The 21,315-nt window shown below is 39.9% G+C and overlaps 2 protein-coding genes across 2 annotated transcripts in view; both read right to left on the reverse strand.

Annotated features, from left to right (window-relative positions):
* Positions 1 to 1,049: 1,049 nt before the first annotated feature.
* Positions 1,050 to 3,362, reverse strand: LOC127796698 (expansin-A6). Its single transcript, XM_052328998.1, has 3 exons — positions 3,157 to 3,362; positions 2,666 to 2,984; positions 1,050 to 1,885 (listed from the first exon to the last, which is right to left on the reverse strand). Exons 1-3 carry the CDS (start codon positions 3,305 to 3,307, stop codon positions 1,576 to 1,578), a joined length of 780 nt encoding a protein of 259 aa, XP_052184958.1. The 5' UTR covers positions 3,308 to 3,362; the 3' UTR covers positions 1,050 to 1,575.
* A 7,441-nt stretch (positions 3,363 to 10,803) lies between these two features.
* LOC127796477 (uncharacterized) overlaps positions 10,804 to 21,315 on the reverse strand; it is a 43,846-nt gene continuing 33,334 nt past the window's right edge. The window contains exons 3-4 of the mRNA XM_052328631.1: positions 12,142 to 12,258; positions 10,804 to 12,025 (exon numbers count right to left, since the gene is read on the reverse strand). Coding sequence (XP_052184591.1) covers positions 11,117 to 12,025; positions 12,142 to 12,258 — 1,026 coding nt within the window. The 3' untranslated portion in view covers positions 10,804 to 11,116. The remainder of the gene's footprint in view (positions 12,026 to 12,141; positions 12,259 to 21,315) is intronic.

Below are 21,315 nucleotides of genomic sequence, written 5' to 3' on the forward strand. Positions count from 1 at the left end.
TGTTATAAAAAAAAAAAACATCACCATTTCACGTGATGTGTCCATCGCTGACGACTGTATACAAATGGATTTGCTAGGAAGAGGATCTTACTTGAGAGTTTAAACCCAATTGTGGAGGGGCCAGCCCAGAACAAGTCAAAAAGACTACTGCTCATTTGTCCCCTCCCAAAGGCCAAAGCCAAGCCGAGCCGAGAGGCCCTCTCTCTCCTCTCGCGCCACCCCCCCCCCCCCCCTCGCCTTTTTTTTTTTTTTGGGGCTTGGTCTGGCCAAAGCCAAACTGTCACTTCCTGTGACTCGGATAGAGATGCTCTGCTACCACAAACAAACACGCCGCTGCTTCTGCCTCATCATGCTCACTCATCCAAATCCAATCACTCAATCGCCATGTCCGCTCCACTTGCCGCCTCCATTCTCTTCTCTTCAACTAAGGGTTTGGTGTTTTGCAGTACAGAGACTATTATCCAACACGAGCGCCGAGGAACTGAGTGGTTTGCAGATCTTCTGATCAACCATGATGAGTTTTACAGTGATCTTCCGGACACATCTGAGAGATTGAGGGGGAAAAAATGCTACCTACGTGGAACGTGTTGGTTGGTGCAAAATCAAGACGATAAGATGGACCCCGTACTCCCCCTACTGCATTTTCCACTTTGCTTATTCATTTATTTGTTGGAAAACATACTGAACTTCAATTAAATGCCCCAACCCACACACGCCCTTCGGCTTTGGTGGGTACCAACGCGGAGAGATGGGGCTGGTTACGTAACTGTGATTTTAACACCGGTTGTTTTGATGGTTTTCAGAGCAAAAGTGTAGTCTAAACAAATGAGTTATGGGATTTGGTTGGTGCAGAACCATATCCCATACGGACATTTTTACCGAATTACTTGTTGAGTTTATCTCCAGTTCTACTGTGCTGGATGGAGGCTGGAGTAACTTATAAATTGTTTTCATTCCCACTCATTTGTGCAATTCCTCAACTCCACAGGGTCCCCAACATTTTGGCCTCCTCCAGAAACCAGTTCTATGAATCCAAATTCAGTTCCAAATAAAGACGGTACAAAATTCACATCTTAAATATAATAATAATGTTTTTATATACATACCATATCACCATTTAACCAGTAACCACACACACACACACACACACACACACACACACACACACACATATATATATATATATATAGAGAGAGAGAGAGAGAGCGAGAGAGAGAGAGAGAGAATATGCAAATTACACTATCACGACCCTAGTATAGGGGGCTGCGGGCTTCATTCTTCTTTCTGAAGCCGCCTCAGCCCCTTGCCTACATTTTCCCTCCTTTCACATATACCCAACCACCCACCCAACCCAACCAAAACCATTCAAATTATGAGAGTGCTGCGCTCGCTCTTCTCTCCAACAGCAAAACAAACAAATCAAAGCGGAAAATTTAACATTCTTCTTCGCTCTTGGTTTTGTCTTGGACAGACCCAGAAAAAAAGCTAGATGTAGATGTGATTAACAGTCAATCATCATCATTATCCATAACGACTATTAACTGTTGTTTCTCAGACATGAAGACGCTGCCATTATTAGACTCTGAAGTTCTTTCCGACGAAAGTTTGGCCGAACTGCCAGTGGGCCGGGGCGATGTTCCAGGAGGTGGAGGTGCGCCGGTCGGTCCCAGTGACGCGGAAAGAGAGGGCCTGCCCCACCAACGCCGCGTTGGACTGCCAGTTCTGGCCCCAGTTCCGGCTCATGGTCATCCATCCGGTCCTCGTCCCTTTAACACTCACCCTCACGATGTCTCCCGCGCCGGCGACGTTGGTCACCAGCACCAGGTTGAAGTATCGGAAGCCGTTGATCGTGAACCTTATCCCTCCCTGCTTACGGCACGGCACCCTGCGCAGACAAACAAAATTCAAAAAGAGATCGTTATCCCAGTCAAAAAATTAGGACGACTATCGGATGTCGGAGACCGTGTCGCCACCGCCTAGGGGTTGGTGTTTGACAGAGGAAAGGAGGCCAGTTCCTCTATTTGACTGACGTGGCAGCTTTGATGGCGCACGGCCAAGACGAGAAAATGGACCACACGCAAACGCGTTTTCATATCATGGGATGTCTCTAAACGACACCGTACTACGCTGATTGTGACAGCAGAGAGCATCGAGGGCAGTTAGGTAATTGAGAGCATTTCTAGCCAACAGTGCACCTGGCAGAGTCACGAGTCACGTGCCCCAACGGGCGTCACCAACCATACGAACAAACATTGTGGTTACTTTGATCCACTCAGACCCAAAATGGGTTAATCTGACTCACCGAAGACAAAGCGCAATAAAGAACCCGACCCAACCAAACGACGCCCCGAAGATACGGAGAAACGTATGGCCTTTTCTTATTTATCTCTTTAATTTCTTACTTCCTAAAATTCAGGCTATCCAAATATATTTCTTTTTTTTATTATTATTATTATGATTAAAAAATTGTATTGTACCTCTCATCTCAAGCACAATTGAAAGTGCTGCATGTAACTTTGTTTTATATCATCTAACATAAAAGAAAAGATTCATCATTCCGCGTTTATTAAAGAAAAACTCTTCCTTTTTTTTTTTTATTTTCTTTTTTGCTCTTCTGTTAGCTGTGAAAACTCCAAAACAGAGTAAACTAGGGAGAGGCGTTTACCGGCGAAAAGCGACGGGAACAATCCCGGCGCGGTACTCGGCGATTTTGAGGAACATGGGCATTGCGAGGTCGAAATGCGGCCGCGGAGGGTTACACCAGCCGCCATTGTCGTTGGGGAGAGCGTAGTTCGGCGGGCAGAAGTTGGTGGCGGTGATGAAGATCGACGGGCTGCCGGAATGGCACCACTTGGGGTCGTTGGCGCACTTGATCTCAAAGCACGCGCCGCAGCTCAACCCGTTGTTGAACAGCGCCGTGCTCAGCGCCGCAGTGTTCACGCCATAGCCTTGGCTGTACAGGTTCCCGTACCCACACGCTCCACCTGCTCACAAATGGAGCAATCAATAAAAAAAAACTCAGAATCCCATCCCTAATTTGATTATGCAGTATGCAATGCAGCTAATTAACTGCATTTTTTAGGTAACAAGAAGAACAATATGGAATTTAGGAAGGAAATGGTTATAGTGAGTTCTGAGTTGGGATTGGAGACATACCCATGGTGCCGGAGGCGTCGCTGCCGCCGTAGAAGGTGGCGTGGGCACTTTGCCAAGTGCCGGCGGAGTAAACGCCAGGGATTCTGGCTTCAACCAGACATAACAGTGAGAGAAGAAAGTAGACGATGCAGGCCACATTGATAGCCGCCATTAATTTCTTAGCGGCTACAAAGATAAAGGCAACGAAACCGCTAGAGAGAGAGAGAGGCGGGGTGAGGAAGAAAGTGAGGGGAAGGTGGACTACTTATGGAGGCATTGGGGGCGGATGAGTGGCACTTCTTGTAATTATCAAACCGGAAAATGTTTTTGTTCCAGCCACACGCTCGGATTTCGAGCGTGAGACATACCTTCCAATGGCGTTGAAGTTTAGCAAAGTGAAATATAAAGTTTCGTGAGTGGGATCCACGTAGAATCCAGCTGGTAGTAGTAGTACTTCTGCTTTTCACTTTTTTTTTTTTTTTTTTTACCTCTCACTATCGCCCTATCACATTGACCGTCGTTAGATCTTTCTCTCTTTGCGTCGTTCAATAAGACGATGAGAATGTAGTGGCAATAAGACGATGAGAATGTAGTGGCAATCGGAGCACAAGAGGTGACAAGGCAAGGCGGCAGCAGCAGCTACAAGAAAGTTGTTGAAGAAAAAGAAGAAATAGAGAAAAAAGAAAATAAGAGTCCCACAAAATTAACAGAGATCGCTTGCAATAAAGTAAGAAAAATGTTATTAGTATATTTTTATATATTTTTTAAATTACATAAAAATATACTAATGATAAAAAAATTCATCATGAGACGTATAAAGACGTGTGAGATACATGTGAGGCATAGAATATTTTGGTCATAATACTCTTTTATGTAACTCAAAATATATAAAATAATTATATATATAATATGATTAATAAAATAACTACATAAAATCACACTCCAAACAACCCTTGTGAAAATAATGGGAGTGAACTAAACTCCCCGTTAAATGGGGATAAAAAAAGTTATTTTAAAGAGTTTTTCTCTCTCAGAAACTTATCTTATTTTTCTTTCTTCTTCCTTCCTATACTTTCGTTGCTTTCCTCTTTGAGGGTCATTTTGCCACTGCATTCTCGTTGACCACCTCTTTTTTTTTTTTTTTCCACGACAATCAATAAGACAAGAAGAGGTTTATTAGAGAAAAAGAAAAAAATAAAGAAAAACGAGAGTACTATAAAATTGACAAAAATTACGTGCGCTTCCATTGAAGTGTGTGCACAAAATTACACCCGTCAAAATATCTTAGACGACAGCGGTGATGAGGGAGAGTCAACGTGGAAATAGAAAAAGCTTGCCTGGATAAAGTAAATCTCTGGAAGCTAATCACTTTCGAAGTCCCATGTATTCTTCCTTGGGAAGTGACGTGGATTTGCCAACTCGGAAAATCAAAAATTTAATAAATTTTGAAATAGCATAAAAAATTTTCAAGAAAGAAGAAATTATTAACATGAAATTTGAAATTCTTAACAGTGGCAGAGAAAATTCATCAGGGAAAATTGTTTGGATAAACAAACTTTCATTTTTTATATTCCCATGAGTCATAATGTTATATATGTTATTATGTAATAAGAGAATTTTATTTTTAAATAACATGTATTTGTTAGGTTTTATTTTTTATTTTTAAATAATTTTATTCATTAATTAATTATTTTTTAAATATAATAAATATGCATTATTTAAAAATAATGTTTACTTCTTATACTTTAACCATTAGTACTACCCGCGTTACATAGTGGCACAATTTAGATAAAAATTTCAAAACAATATATTTTCATAATATTGAATTGAATGAATAATACTAAGCATTAATTGCTTTTAAAAATAATGATTAAGCTACAAAAATCGTATTTTCAGACAATAACTAAGATGCAGTAAATATATCCTAATAATAATAAATGTATCTTTTTCTTAGATAAGTTGTAATACTATTTTTAGCCTTTAAATATTTTTATGAATTGACAAAATATCTACTTATTATTACCTAAATAAGAGTACTATTTTAGGGCTAAAAGAAAATAACAAGTGCACCTTATTTAAAAATAGATGCATTAATTTATTGCAATTGAACTATTAAATATTTTATTTATAAATAATGCTAACTATTAAGACAATGGCTAAATTTTAATAAATACAAATTGTGTTTAGAGAAGATGTATTGTTTATTAATTGATATTTAATACATCGTATTTTATAATATTTTAATAACTAATAAAATTATTTTAAAACTATAAATAATACACCTGATTTAAAAATAAAATATATTTATTAAAGTTTAACATTATCTTTCCTTTATACATACATTTAGATGACTTTGAAATATACTTATCCCCATAATTGATATTAAAATATTATACTTTAAATTATAAAAGAACAATTTACGGCTAGCTATGAAGTGGTAAGTACACGTGGGTACAACGCGGAAAAGCAAAAGGTAAAGAACGCGGTTGCTCTGAGAAGCGGGAACAAATCCGGTTAGAGCGCGGGATGGTGAACGAACGGCTGAGATTTGGAGATCACTGACGCGGGGGCTCACTTAAAGTGAATGTGGGCCGTGAGATGGATATGATCGAAGGAAATCCAAGTAAAGATACGTCGTACGGGAGGCACTGAGAATCGGAGTTTGGAGGCCAACTCAACTAGAAGACACCGACGAACCGAAAGTATAGATTTAAGCACAAAGCATCCGACGTTGAAGAAGTGGGGCCCGATTAGTCCCGCAATCAGCGATCCATCCGATTCAAGGAGTTGAGGTTGGCTGGGCTGGGCTGGGCTTTCACTGAGCCCACTTTTATGCGCATGCACGTCTTGAGCCACGCGCGCACGTACCAATTCATTTGCCATTAGGTATTAGAAAAAAGGAAATTGTGGTAGGAATTTTCTTTTATAATAAGTTTTTGACACTTAAATAATTCGTTTTTAAGTTACTCAACGTATGTTGTAACATTAATATTAGCTTGTTATCTATATATTTAAATTTATAATCAGTAAATTATCTTTTTATACTTGTGAAAACTTAATCATAGTAAAAATGTAGGCCTCATGAAGACATATATAGAGGACATTCCTCTATTTTAGCTAGGTATGATATATAGGCGTGGTCCTTCCCTAAGAAAGACTGTATTTTGTTTATTGTCGTTCCAACTCTTTTTAAGATATATAAAGTGATTTGTCATTCTTAACATTCGTTTTACTTTTATATATATATGGGTCTAAGTATTTAGATGCGGGTTGAATTTATAAGAGTTTATAATATCTAAAATGTAAGTTTATGTATAATATCAATATCAATGTTTATTATTTTGTGCTAAGTGTGCTTCCGCATATAATATCATTAGAGATGTTTAATAAGAGAAATTTCTTTTTATTAAAAATAAGGTATAATAAATATATTTTATTTGAAAAAAAGATATGACTATCATCCTTAAAATAATAATTAGTGTTATTTATTTTTTAATGATAATGATGTACAGACCAAAAAATGAAATAAAAGCAAAGCATCAAAAGTCGTAGTTGGTATTTAAATTAATTATTTGAATGTATTGGTGAAGACCAACAAAAAAAGGATAACTTAAAGAATTGAATGAAATAATGGGATGGATTGATAATGCCAAGCCGTGCAGTGAGTGCAGTGCAGGAGGGCTTGCATGCATTTTGAAGAATTTGATTGGAAATTAGAGAGAATGAATGAATGGTTATGCTGGCTGGCTGGCTGGCTCAACAAACATGAAGAAGGCCTTTCAAGGGCCATTAAAAGTCTTTTGGTTGACGACTTTGAATGCCATTAGTGCCACCAAACTCTCTGGCGCTAGCTGCATGATCATATGTTGTTGCAAGGGCAAGCTTGTCATCTCACCTATATAAGGACCATACCACCACCACCACCAATCCAGCCTTGATTTTAGGGAGCATTTTAATTAGTTTAGGGTTGGTGGCTATAGCTCCGGCCTCATCATCCTTCTCAGTTCTCACACTCACACACCACCAAGGTTAAGGCGCTTACCTACTAAAAATGGGTCTCTTTAATTTATTATTGTATATAAATGAAATATATTATTATAAATGAATGATTATAATATAGTTTACGAAAATGACTCGATCGTACGTAATTGTGCACTTCTTTTTGTTATATATATATATATATATTTCAGATATATAATTTTAGGCTCAATGAATGTGTCGTGAAAATGGAAGATGTGGTACGTACAGTGTGAATGGTGTTAGCCCAAGTGAAGGAATTTTCTTTTGCTTTGTGAACACGTGGGATGTCAAAGAAATCCATGTTAGTCAGTCAAAAAAGCTCTTGGAGATAGTCTATATGCGAGAGGATAAACAACATGGCATGTTGGACATATTACTATCAGAGATCAAGTCAAGAGGATGGGATCACACACACACACACACATATATATATACACATAAATGTGCATGTGGGTGGGGGAAAGACAAGGAAATGTGATTTGGGTATGTTTGATGCATTCATTTTCTATCCTCCTTATCCCCATATATATATATATATATCATCCTTCTTTCCCTCCTCCTCCATGTGCCTCCATGTGACATTATTAATTCAATATATATATATATATATATAACCTGTTCTTATTCATGTTTGATTTTAAAGGAAAAATCGACTAGCTATTTTCTCAGAGAGAACTTAAAAATCTAACAAAATGATAAATATAATGACACGCTGATGGCCAAAAACCATCCCCAACACCTTTGATTTCACACTGAAATATTCTAACCAACTTTGTTTGTTTGTTCTATTTGCTTGGGCCCACGTATTTGATCTTGACTGGAGTGCCCTGCTCCACTCCAGATTTTACAAATACTATTTTTATATAAAAATAATAATTAAAAAAAATTTATGTTTCAATTAACTGTCATTATTCTTTATATATATATATATATATATAGTCACCTATCATATATATATATATTTTTTTTTTTCGCGTATTAACTAAGATTTTCAATTGCTGAAAACTACACCGGCCGGCGCGATGACCAAGTTCCCCATTCAAGATGGCACAAAATGAAGGAAAGAGAAGAAGAAGACTGGCATAAATGTCACCACAACTACACGAGGGAGGGAGAGGGAGAGGTACAAGTAGGAAGGTGAGTGTTCTCACTTCTCACCTCACCTCTTGACTGAAACCAAATTGATGGGTGATCAGATTGAGAGGACAAATATATATATATCATGGGCTTGTCCATCATCTGTTTGCCTCCTTGCTTGACTACTGACCCAAGACAAAGTTTCCACTTTGGAATAAATGTACACAGGGACTTTGCCCTGATCAATCTGATCCACACCCAGATTCGACTCCAACACCGCTGGGCTAGCTAGCTGCTCCATCTCTCTACTACTCAACCCCTACCTCATTGCATGCATTGCACGTACTAGTAGCATCACAACCAAGTCATCTTCTTCATTTAATTTATTTTGCTTTCAGACAGCATTTGATACAAGTTTCCTCCCAATTTCATCACTATCCTTATATTGTCTTGCTTTACTTTCTTTCTTTTGTGTGTGTTGTAGAGCCATTTGGTGCATGGCCTTATTATTAATAATAGCTCGGCACATTAAGTGGGTAAGCCTGCTCATGATTTGGGATATATAGCTAAGCAACCGATTCATGATATATATATATTTGTTTAATTAACAACAAGTAAAAGACAAACTGTATATTTTACTTGATTATTTCCTTGTTTTGGCCCATTTACTAAAACAAAAAAATATATATTTTTAATAGCTAAATAATAGATAATTTTAAAGTCCAATTGATTTAATTAATTCTCTTAAAGTTATCATCCCGACAACAGTTGTTTCGAATTAAGATTAAAGTACATAAAATTACATTTGTACAGAAACTCAATCTTAGGCACCATTTTGCATAAATTGACTTTGCTCTTTAAACTTGGGATTTCGATACTTAAAAAAGAAATTAATTAATGTTGCTTCTATAGGAAAAAGAAAAGGAAAACAAAAAACAAAAACAAAAACAAAAAAGGCCCACAAAAATATATCATGGAAGGGAAGCAATGGTTGAACGTTAACATCATTGAAAGTATTAATTATTTTTCCCCTAACATAGTGTTTGTTGACTAATATATTGGATGAAAAAAATAAAATATAGAAAGTATTTTATATTATATTTATTAAAAAAAAGTCACGTGACTTTTTAATTTGAATTGTTCAGATAAATTTATCTTACATCTTATAAATAAAAAGAAAATGACCTATATGTCTCCCAATATATTCTAAAAAATTTAACAAATAATTTGATAAAAATTTTAAAATATTTTTCCGCTTTACTTGACCATATATTGATCCTGAAAACATTACAACTTTATTTTAATATAACTCTATCTTACTCATTTTAACAAACATTACCTATAAATCAAAATACAACCACTAAAATCAGAAAAGAAAAAGTTGAATGAATTGTTGTTCGCATGCAATGAAAAACAAAGAGTTCATTTCAAAAAATACTTAGTTAATTTTAAAATCAACAACAATTCAATACAATATGTTGGTAAAAAAAAAAAAAAAACACGAGCTATTTAAATTGATTTGAAAAATACTCCCATATATATATATATATCCAAAAACAAAAGATATAACGACATAAACTGTAACCCTCTAATCATTCTTATTAATGATTATTATATCTTGTATAACATTATTATTATGTTTCATGCCAAATTTAAAAGAATAAAAATAATACAAAATTATAACAAAACAAGACGTGCTATTCTTTTTATCATGGCTTTGATTTGCAGGGACCAATTCAAGGAGGAGATCTAATTTCGTGGAAAGCCTTGCAGTTGCAGTACTCCCTCCCCTCCCTCCATGGGAATTGGCTTGAAGTTGAAGCAATCCCCCCATTAAAAGACAACAAGTTTGTTAAGTAAGCAAAGTGTTTTTCTTTCCTTTGGGGACCAAAGCACTTACCATACTTAAGAAGGAATCTTCTTCATGGTACGCCACAAACTCACTGAAGCACACATACTACTGTCTACAGCATGCATGTCCTAAAAAAAGACGGGGCAAAAGAGGATAGGACCAACTACCCCACAACCAACTTTAATCATCCAGGCAGTGCCCCAAACCTAAGGGCTAATTTGTTTGTATTACTACTTCTATTCTTTCAAATGTCTTGTTCACTCGTGAATAGTAAAGTATTGTTGGAAGGATTAGTGTATATTAAGATGTGGCTGGTGGTAAATCCATCATCAGTGTGAAAACAGTCGTCATGTTAGGAGTCAAGCTTCATCAGATCATAATACAATTTGAACGTCTGATTTTGAGTTTCTACATTTTGTATAAAAATTTCTTTAATTTATAACAATACCGTTGTTACAAAGTTGTGATAGATTCCGTACGAATATTTTGAAAGAGGGACACTTTGCCAAAAGCTGGTGCCTTGTTTATATTTGTCTGTGTGCATAGATTGGATTACAAAATTTTGCAGTAAGGGGAAGATCCAAAGCAGGTTGTGGTGGGCTGCGAGGCCCAGACGAAGGCCCAATGCAACGAACCCAAATCGTAATACATTGTGAAATGGGCTTCGCGCCGAACTACTGGTTAACAGTTTAAATCCAGACACACAACCTCATCTAATGTAGCATAACTAAAACATAAAAATATTTAATTAATAGTTAATAGCCATCATTTGTTCAATAGGAAAATCCAACAAACAAAACCCAACCAATCCGATACATCTCAGAGCAGTTCCCGTGCAACCAACCAACCATTCCAAACAACATCAGATCAAAAGGTTCGATTCGGAAAGGAGAATAAGATCAGCTAAAGCTGCTCTAGATGTGAAAATGCCCAAAAGGGAACTAGCCACATTAACATCTTTAAGGGCAAAAGGAAGCAACTACAAGAGGAGCTGCCGAATCACACCATCATTTGACAGTACGGTACCGAGTTCTAGTATTGGTACGGAACACAATCAGATCGGGCATACCCTGATGGTCCAGCATAACGGTACTCCGCCCGAAGACCAGGAGGATCAAATTCTTTTGGAACGCCGCCTGAAAGACGATACTCTGCCCGAAGTCCAGGACGATCAAATTCTTTTGGAACGCCTGAAAGACGATACTCAGCACGAAGCCCAGGAGGATCATATCCTATCGGAACACCTGGAGAACGGTAGTCTGCCCGAAGTCCAGGAGGATCATATTCTTTAACACCTGAAACACGGTACTCTGCTCGAAGTCCGGGCAAATTATATATACTTGGAACACCTGCAGAACGGTACTCAGCCTGACGTCCCGGAGGAGCATATTCTTGTGGAACACCTGGAGAATACAGAGCATTGTGGTATGAAGATGCTCGGAATGAGTTATAGGGATCACGGCTTCGAATCTCATCCTGCTGCCTTAGCTCCAAATCTAAAGACCCCGAGTCAATCCCCCCCAAACGCTGTTCCCATGAGTTAACATCTGATGGAGCTGGCGATGGAGGTAATGGTGAGAGGTGGGATCGAGGTGCTAGTGTCGATTTGTACATACGGTGAAGGTCATGGTACCGGGGGTCCGCAACCAATGAATAGTGCCGCCTCCCTTCATCTAGCCTCTGCCTCCCAATTCTGTGAGGCTCAACAAATGCATGGGTTTCAGGAAGTACCACAGTAAATGCAGCAGGGTCCATTATAATAGGTTGGTCATGATGAAGCCCGTCAGCAACCAAAGTGGGACGCCTCCCTATATCCAGATTTTGATACCCACTTTGGTCCCAGTCTATGAATGAGCGGGTTTCTGCTCTAATATTGCTGCCCGATTTCTTAGATTTGGAGCCTCTGCTGTTAGCAGTAAAAAGCTTGCACAAGTTTTCGACCTAATGAAACAATATACAAGGTCAAACAATTTCCAAAATCAGCAGAAAAATTAAATGCCAAAGCAAATACTTTGACGGTATTATTTCTGAGATAATAGGGTAAAATTACAACAGACCTGCTCTGAGGTCAGCTGGCAATTGAACTTGTTTCTTGTGTAGTAGTTATCTTTAATAACTCTTCTGAACTTCTGCTCTGATAGTGGCAAGCAATCTTCAAGAACAGTAAATCGAACCTACCAAAAAAATCCCAGCTTTTCAAACATAACCAAAATATGCATACAGCAGTTATTCTCTCCTGGAAAGGAGAGCCAAAATAAAAGTACAGGTATGGTCTTCGTGAGCTCTCTGCATAATCAACAAACACACAAATCCAGAACATAAAAAGGAAAAATTCAACATATTATTTTCACCACCTCAGACAACCTCTGCATATTTCCTCCTTTTAAAGGGACACAGCCCAGAAACAGGCATGAAGAGCAAATCTCTGTAACAACATACAAATGGCTTGAAGTAACAACACTAGAAAAAGAGATAGCCAACTTCAATCAGGGAATGATTCAGAGTTACAACACTAATGCAAAAGTAATAGCCAGTGAAGTAACAACTAGCTCACATTCACAATAAAACAGTCTATCCTGATGGTTTGTGCATTTTGTGAACTAATACCAAGTTGGGAGTGGCTGATGTTACTTCGAATAATTGAATGATCTCCATTTATATGCTCAAATAATTCATGCCAAATAAACTCTTATTAGCTACCTGAATTTCCATAATATCTCTCCCTGAGGATTAAGTCTTCATGTGAATATCAAGGTTCCAGTCTCAGTAGGGTAGTATGTCTCAGTAATCTCCCTCCCCAATGATCGAGCTCTTCACAGTGCATCTGCCCAAATGCCTAGCCCCATAAAGTGGCACATAGTTCTCCACAATTTCTCCCACACGGATTGAGGCCCAATTAAGAAACATAACGCATGTGGTGCCTTACCTATGGAATCTTTTTATAAAGATGCTTGCATAACCTTGGCTGATCAAGCTATCTTTACCCAAACACTAAACACGTAACTTAAACTCATTGTAAGAATGAATGTGCCAACTCCATGGTTTGGATGATAGAAATCCCGAGCATTCCACTTGCCATACCTTCTTATAGAATGCTTTCAAGTTTGATGGCATCTCCACAACTTGACCGATGGAACTCCCTGCTCAGCCCCCTAGCCCCCCAAGGTACTCCCCTGAACAGGTAGAGGTCTTCATTTGCATTGCCCGAATGTTGCTATGTTGTGCTTCAGAAGCTAATTGTTGCTCTTCAACTATGGGATGGACTAAATTGGGGCTTGGCCACCTTTCACCTTCCCCTCCCCCCAACAACTAGGTTGTGGTGACCCGAAGAATTAGGAGATAGTAAAAAGCAACAGTTGAAGTTTTATTTTACAGTTACAACCATTGGCAGAATCTGTCAATCTATTAACAATATAACCAAATAATTGATGTAAATACCAAAAATGCTATAAATAACTGCTGCAAATATCAAGTAACTGCTGTAAATAACTGTTGTGGATAGCCATATATAAAGCTATGCCACTTAGATCCGGGATTATCAAGAAATTAATTGAAGTTCTCTCATTTTCTCTCTATTTTTTGTTTCCCTCTATCCTACGCTAAAACCTAGAGGATTGGATAGTTGCTGAAAGATAATCTGAATTCCAATCATTTCGCTCTCTCTCTCTCTCTCTCTCACAGCTCTTTCTATTCTAATTCTCCCTCCAATTCTCTCTATTTCTGTTTTCTTCCTAAAAACCCCTAGCTCAGATCTAAGGATCTGACATTTGGAATCAGAGCCGGTTGATTCTCGGCTGTGATTCCAGCAATTTTTAGCAGTTGATCAAGGTCCAGATTTTGAAGGCGAAGAAGAGCTAGGAAATTTTCGGCAATCCAGGCAAATTCTATTAGCTGATCTAGAACCAAACGACTCTCAGGAGACTGCTGATTTCTCTATTTTGACTATGGACAGAGGCGAATTCATGTGAGTACAGGAAACTGTTTCAGAGGTGTGTCATGACCCCAAGAGCATTAGTTGTAATCGTTTCTTGTTCGTATTTTCCCGTAGTTGTACCTTGGGCTGTGGTACTTGAGTTTGTTAGTTTGGTAATAACAACAGGGCTGTAAACAGCCTATAAATAGGCTGTTGAATAGAGAATAGGTAGTGATTGATTGAACGAATCAATTCTGTTTTCCCTCTCAATTCTTATCTCCCTCTATTTTGTCTGAACCCTCCTCCTTTATTCTCAATTTCTCCCTCTTTCTGTTCTGTTTTCTCCCTCCATTCTGTTCTTTCTTCTTCAATTTCCTCCAAAATCCCATTCTAAACACTAGGAAAACCTAGCCGTGACAAGGCGGTCCTTAAAAGCTGATTAGTCTAGGTGATCCTTAGCAATTAATCTAGAGCAGACGACCCTAAGTTGCTGACTTGTGATTCTTATTTAAGGTGAGCAAAGGCAAATTTTCAAAGAGTTTAAACTGTGGAGATGGCAGAAGGCATTTACATGAAGCAATTGGAGAATACGGCAACCAGAGAAGCTGTGCACTCCTTGGAAAGAAGTGTACAGACAATTAAGACAATTGATAGAAGATTGCTAATTTCAACCAAAAGCTGGATGAAATCGTGATTTTGATATCAAAGAAGTTTCATATCAGTCTACCAGTGGAACTTCATTCAAGTTCCACTGTAGAACTGATTTGAGTAGGCACTGGAATCCTACCTAATGCTTCCAGTTTGCAAGAAGCTGAAGAATTAGCATTGGATAAGGCAATTCCGACTGAAGGATCATCCATCAGTGCAGGTACTGGTGCTAGAGTCCTTCCTCAAATTTCTGACTTGCAGGAAACTGAGGAACAATTGGAATTGGAACACAACATTGACTCATTAGATATGCCGGGTATGAATCAGGTCGGAGATGAGAGTTGCGATGAAGAGATCTTCCATGCATCTGATGAGATGTATGCCTGTGACATCTATCTGTCAGGAACCCTAATGTTCTATAAAGGGATTCCTTCTTCATTTTGTATGGCAGTTAAGTAGGCAGTTGTACCTTACAAGCTGCTGCTTGAGTTGTACCTTGTAATTTGCTTGGCACCAACTTCAAACTGCAGCTGGGATTAGTATATAAATAGCTAATCCAGCCTAATGAGAACTATCAAAGAATTATCCAGTCCAATTCTGTTAAAATATCCGAAGATAAACAGCAAGGAGGCAGCCGAGAACAAGATAAATCAAAATAGAGATAGGTTGTTTTTATTCTTTTATCTTTTGTATTTATTCTTATGTTTTATCTTCTTACTGTATTTAAATTGATGTAATCTAGTCCTAGATAGAAGGTAAATAATCTAGTCCTATAAAGTAGGAATGTAATATAGTCCTAAAATATAGGAGAATTCTTAGGAACCTCCTGTATAAATTTTATTATTGACATCAATAAAATCGTAAGGAATACTGATTCATTTTTCCAACATGGTATTTGAGCTTGCTGATCCAAGCCTTCTCTTCTAGTAACCCGTGCCTTCATTGCACAATCCTTTTTTTAGTGCCTTCATTGCTCGTGCCTTAATAGCACCCGTTTTTTTGGGTTCCAGCCATCTAAACCATTCATCCTTCTGTTCTTCCTCCATAACCTTGTCAGAAACATCAGCAAATCCATCTTCTTCACCAACTATCATCATTGGAGAAACAGTTCGAGTGGATCAACCTCCTCTTGCCGGCAAACTACCAAGTGTTCACCAATCCTACTAACTAGATGGTAGGAATTTTCTTCAATGGTCGCAGCTGATCAAAACCCTTCTTATAGGCCGAGGAAAGAGCACTCACCTAACTGGGAATCCTCCACCAGAAATTGACCCAAGCTTCAGTACATGGGATGTGGAAGACTCTCGCATCATGTCGTGACTATGGAGCACAATACAACTAGATATCAGCAGAAACTTTTAGTTCCTTAGTATTGCCCAAGAAGTTTGGGAGACTGTTTATTAGACTTACTCAAAGGCCAAGGATACATCCGTAATCTTTGATGTCAAAACAAAAATCAATGGTTCAAAGCAAGGCCAATTAACAATCATAGAAGCAAGGCCAATTAACATCCGTAAACTTTTAGTTCCTTAGTATTGCCGAGTGGCAAGGCTTTTTAGAAACCGAGATCGTGAAGTTCGTTTGCAGACAAAGTCCTCAATGTCCATGAGGTGAAGCGATCGGACCGGGACGGACAAATGCGAGACAGTTGGATGCGGAACCAAAGCAACACCACGTTTTATACACTGCATCGCCCCCTGGATATGAAGCGAAAAGCCCCGGATAGTGATGGCGTACAAGGACATGCCGCACATCGAAGAGAACCATGGGACGCTTGTGATGCTTCGACCAGATTGGACAAGGGTAAAGCGAACAAAATTCTTGACCCAGCAGCCAAATGTAGAGAACCAAGCCTCACTAAAGCTGACTCGCGGGATTCCCTTTTTGAGCAAATCATGATTGAACATTACAAACGGGAGAGTTTGCATGGGCCAGAAGATCTGCCTTCGAGACGATTATTGTTCATCCGATCTTCGAGCGCTTGCACGGGCGAGTAAGCATGCCGATTGGACGCGGCGTCTTCTGGCGCTTTCTCTGGTTTTTGAAGGACGCTTGCGAGGAGAAGCGGCCGCCTTTGGCGGTGTTGGCCTGCAGATTGTCTGCGACTGGTGCATTCGGTTCAACGCCCGTGGCCCGGAAGGCCTCAAAACAGGTCGAGCGCCAAGCAAGCAGCCCTTGTTGAACGATCGCCAACGAGCAGCCTTGGCAGAGGCTCTCGATCGGGGTCCGACACCCTATCTCGACGGTGTTGTGCGTTGACGGCTCTGCGATCTGGTGCAATGGCTGTGGGAAGAGTTCCGTGTCTCGGTGAGCGAGCAGACCTTGAGGTCCGCGCCATGGGCTATCGCAAACTTTCGGCTCGCCCCAAGCATCATGCATAAGATGCAGATGTTATTGAGGAATATAAAAAAACTTCCCCACCGCAGTGGCGGAAATTGCCAATGGCCCCGCCAAGGGCAAAGTGATCGAAGTCTAGTTTCAGATGCGCGTGATGGCCAGAAGAACAAGATCACCCACTGCTGGGCCAGACAGGGCACGAGACCATCTGCGCCGCACGCGTTCAGCCTACATCTTCAGAGTGATCTGCCCCCAACAGGGCAAGGCAGTAGCACTGGTGATGCCATGGTGCGATACACATGCCATGAACCAGCATCTGATTGAGATTTCCCGCAACGTTGCCGACGGTGCCCACGCCATCCTCATTATGGACCAAGCAGGATGGCACATGTCCAATAACCTGCTCGTCCCCAAAAACATCACCATCCTGCCCCTGCCACCCAAATCGCCCGAACTCAATCCGATCGAAAACATCTGGCAGTTCATCCGCAAAAACTGGCTTTCAAACCGCGTCTTCAAATCCTATGACGACATCATCGATCATTGCTGCCACGCTTGGCGAAAGCTCCAAAGCCAGCCATAGAAAATCATGTCCATCGGTAGGCGATAATGGGCACATGGGTTCTGATCAATGAGGGTTGGTATTATGGGTATGACGTCATTGCGTTCGTCAAAGAGCGGTCACCCACTTGCCTCGAGCAACATGCAGCTTTGCTGTCGATCATCAATCACTTTCGTTTGAGCATTTGCATATATTAGTTGTGCAGAGACCAAATGTCACCATCACTATCTTGTTCAAGATTGGAATTCGCATCCTGAAATAATTACAAGGAGGTCATGTTGGCAACTGCATAGCTGGAAAGGAGATCCCCAAATCTACGACGATCAAAATTTCAACGAGTATCTGGAAAAATAGGATGTTCCATTATTGTGCAAATTGCAAAGAGCACCTTTCGGCTCTAGGATCTTCTTTCACTGTTCCTGAGTGTGGAATACGAAAGAGCATTGATAGCTTAAATAGATGTTTCAAACGTTCAGAAATGCTATCTAGATCATGCTCTGAAGCTTCAATACTGTAAGTCTCTGTTATAAAGTCGATTGCACTGAATAAATCTTTGACGTCTATTTCTTTCGTTGTTGCTGATATATATAGCTTTTATCTTCAGTACGGAACTAGCAGGAATCAATATCCCCGACATGGCACTTACTTTTGGCGAAGTGTCGATCAACTTTTCTGAGCTTTTGAGGCGTTAAAAGGCCAAAAAGAAGAAGGCCAAACAAGTACGGCCATGCGAAAACCCTCCCGCCCAATTTCCCCAAGCAACCTATCTGAGCACTGGTCCTCCGATCGCGATTTACGAAACTTGTGGTACGTTGATTGAGGCGGGTCGGGCTGCTGGTAGGGCCTGCTTCGTCGGAGCAGATCAGAAATCATATCTACAAGACTAATGCACATATTGAAGAAAACCTACAAGATTAATACCCACGTGGGTCGCCAAATTCGATTCATCTCCCTCTAGAGGTGACATCGATCATTTTCTATTACCTCTTATAATAATTGGCGAGCCATGATGTGGTTATCGTATATAGTTTATATAGTACTTTAACGTCTCTATGGAGCGTCTATGGTTGTACTATCGTCTTGAACTGCTTTGTATCCAGAATGATTATGTATTTCCGTTTAATATTATATGTATGATGTCATAGTGAGTGTTTATTTCTGTTAAATATACGATATGTATTCATTTATAATTTTGCAATTAAAATTATTTGTAATCAAGATCCGATAATACAGACGAAGTGACATTCATTGTAGTACAAGATCAACTATGGAATAGATTGATATTCCGTACGACGCAGTTGTTACAAGAGGAAAATCAACAGAACAACAACTTAAGATAAACGTTGCGCCTCATATCACGCCAGTATCATCTACTGGGGTCGTGAGATAACAGTTGAAAGACTTATATGGAAACAACAAATTGAAAATCCCAGCCCCTGGACAAAGGTTGGCATGCGCGTGCAACCCACGCCCTCAAACTAGACACTCTGGATAATAGATGTATGATTATTGATTTTTTTTCTCGAATAAAGGTCCTTACTCAAATTTTGCAAAAAGCATTGAGCTGGAAAACGTGAAAGGTGATTCAAACTTCACTCACTAAAGGATAGGTCCAAAGGTCGAGACAAGGAATCTGCTTTCACTTTAATTATTTTGCATTTGTGTTGTACGAATGAATCATGCGGGTGATGAACTCATGAAACTTGCCCCAGCACGCATAAAGACAGAGCGCCTAGTTTGAGGGCGTGGGTTGCACGCGCATGCCAACCTTTGTCCAGGGACTGGGATTTTCAATTTGCTGTTTCCATACAAGTCTTTCAACTGTTATCTCACGACCCCAGTAGATGATACTGGCGTGATATGAGGCGCAACGTTTATCTTAAGTTGTTGTTCTGTTGATTTTCCTCTTGTAACAACCACGTCGTACAGAATATCAATCTATTCCACAGTTGATCTTGTACTACAATGAATGTCACTTCGTCTGTATTATCAGATCTTGATTACAAATAATTTTAATTGCAAAATTATAAATGAATACATATCGTATATTTAACAGAAATAAACACTCACTATGACATCATAGATATAGCATTAAATGGAAATACATAATCATTCTGGATACAAATCAGTTCAAGACGATAGTACAACCATAGACGCTCCATAGAGACGTTAAAGTACTATATAAACTATATACGATAACCGCATCATGGCTCGCCATTTATTATAAGAGGTAATAGAAAATGATCGATGTCACCTCTAGAGGGAGATGAATCGAATTTGGCAATCCACATGCGTATTAATCTTGTAGGTTTCCTTCAATATGCGTATTAGTCTTGTAGGTCTGATTTCTGATCTGCTCCGACGAAGCAGGCCCTACCAGCAGCCCGACGCGCCACAATCAACGTACCACAAGTTTCGTAAATTGCGGCCGGAGGACCAGTGCTCAGATGGGTTGCTTGGAAAAATTGGGCGGGAGGGTTTTCGCATGTTCGTACCTGTTTGGCCTTCTTCTTCTTGGCCTTTTAACGCCTCAAAAGCTCAGAAAAGGCGATCGACACTTCGCCAAAAGTAAGTGCCATGTCAGGGACATTGATTCCTGCCAGTTCCGTACTGAAGATAAAAGCTATATATATTAGCAACAACGAAAGAAATAGACGTCAAAGATTTATTCAGTGCAATCGACTTTATAACAGAGACTTACAGTATTGAACCTTCAAAGCATGATCTAGATAGCATTTCTGAACATTTGAAACATCTATTTAAACTATCGGTGCTCTTTCGTATTCCACACTCAGGAACAGTGAAAGAAGATCCTAGAGCCGAAAGGTGCTCTTTGCAATTTGCACAATAATGGAACATCCTATTTTTCCAGATACTTGTTGAAATTTTGATCATCGTAGATTTGGGGATCTCCTTTCCAACTGTGCAGTTGCCAACATGACCTCCTTGCAATTATTTCGGGACACGAATTCAAATCTTGAACAGGATAGCGATCGCGACATTTGTTCTCTGCACAACTAATATATGCAAATGCTCAAACGAAAGCGATTGATGGCCGACAGCAAAGCGACATGTTGCTCGAGGCAAGTGGGCGACCGCTCTTTGACGAACGCAATGGCATCATACCCATAATACCAACCCTCATTGATCAGAACCCATGTGCCCATTGCCGCCTACCGATGGACATGATTTTCTATGGCTGGCTCTGGAGCTTTCGCCAAGCGTGGCAGCAATGATCGACGATGTCGTCATAGGATTTGAAGACGCGGTTTGAAAGCCAGTTTTTGCGAATGAACTGCTAGATGTTTTCGACCGGATTGAGTTCAGGCGATTTGGGTGGCAGGGGCAGGATGGTGATGTTTTTGGAGACGAACAGGTTATTGGACATGTGCCATCCTGCCTGGTCCATAATGAGGATGGCATGGGCACTGTCGGCAACGTTGCGGGAAATCTCAATCAGATGCTGGTTTATGGCATGTGTATCGCACCATGGCATCACCAGTGCTGCTGCCTTGCCCTGTTGGGGGCAGATCGCTCCGAAGATGTAGGCTAAACGCGTGCGCTGGTCGTGCGGTGCAGATGGTCTCGTGCCCTATCTGGCCCAGCGGTGGGTGATCTTGTTCTTCTGGCCGACGCGCGCATCTGAAACCAGACTTCGATCACTTTGCCCTTGGCGGGGCCATTGGCGATTTCCGCCACTGCAGTGGGGAAGTTTTTTTATATTCCTCAATAACATCTGCATCCTATGCATGATGCTTGGGGCGAGCCGAA

Source organism: Diospyros lotus, chromosome 3, assembly GCF_014633365.1.
Source record: "Diospyros lotus cultivar Yz01 chromosome 3, ASM1463336v1, whole genome shotgun sequence".
NCBI classification, from domain to species: Eukaryota; Viridiplantae; Streptophyta; class Magnoliopsida; order Ericales; family Ebenaceae; genus Diospyros; species Diospyros lotus.

What these genes read in the sequence shown, in the direction of transcription:
- LOC127796698 (XM_052328998.1), bottom strand. Translation starts at nt 3,307, where the DNA reads ATGGCGGCTATCAATGTGGCCTGCATCGTCTACTTTCTTCTCTCACTG. An exon ending in CGACGCCTCCGGCACCATGG is followed by an intron (nt 2,985 to 3,156) that starts GTATGTCTCCAA and finishes ATTTGTGAGCAG; the next exon opens with GTGGAGCGTGTGGGTACGGG. An exon ending in GTTCCCGTCGCTTTTCGCCG is followed by an intron (nt 1,886 to 2,665) that starts GTAAACGCCTCT and finishes TTGTCTGCGCAG; the next exon opens with GGTGCCGTGCCGTAAGCAGG.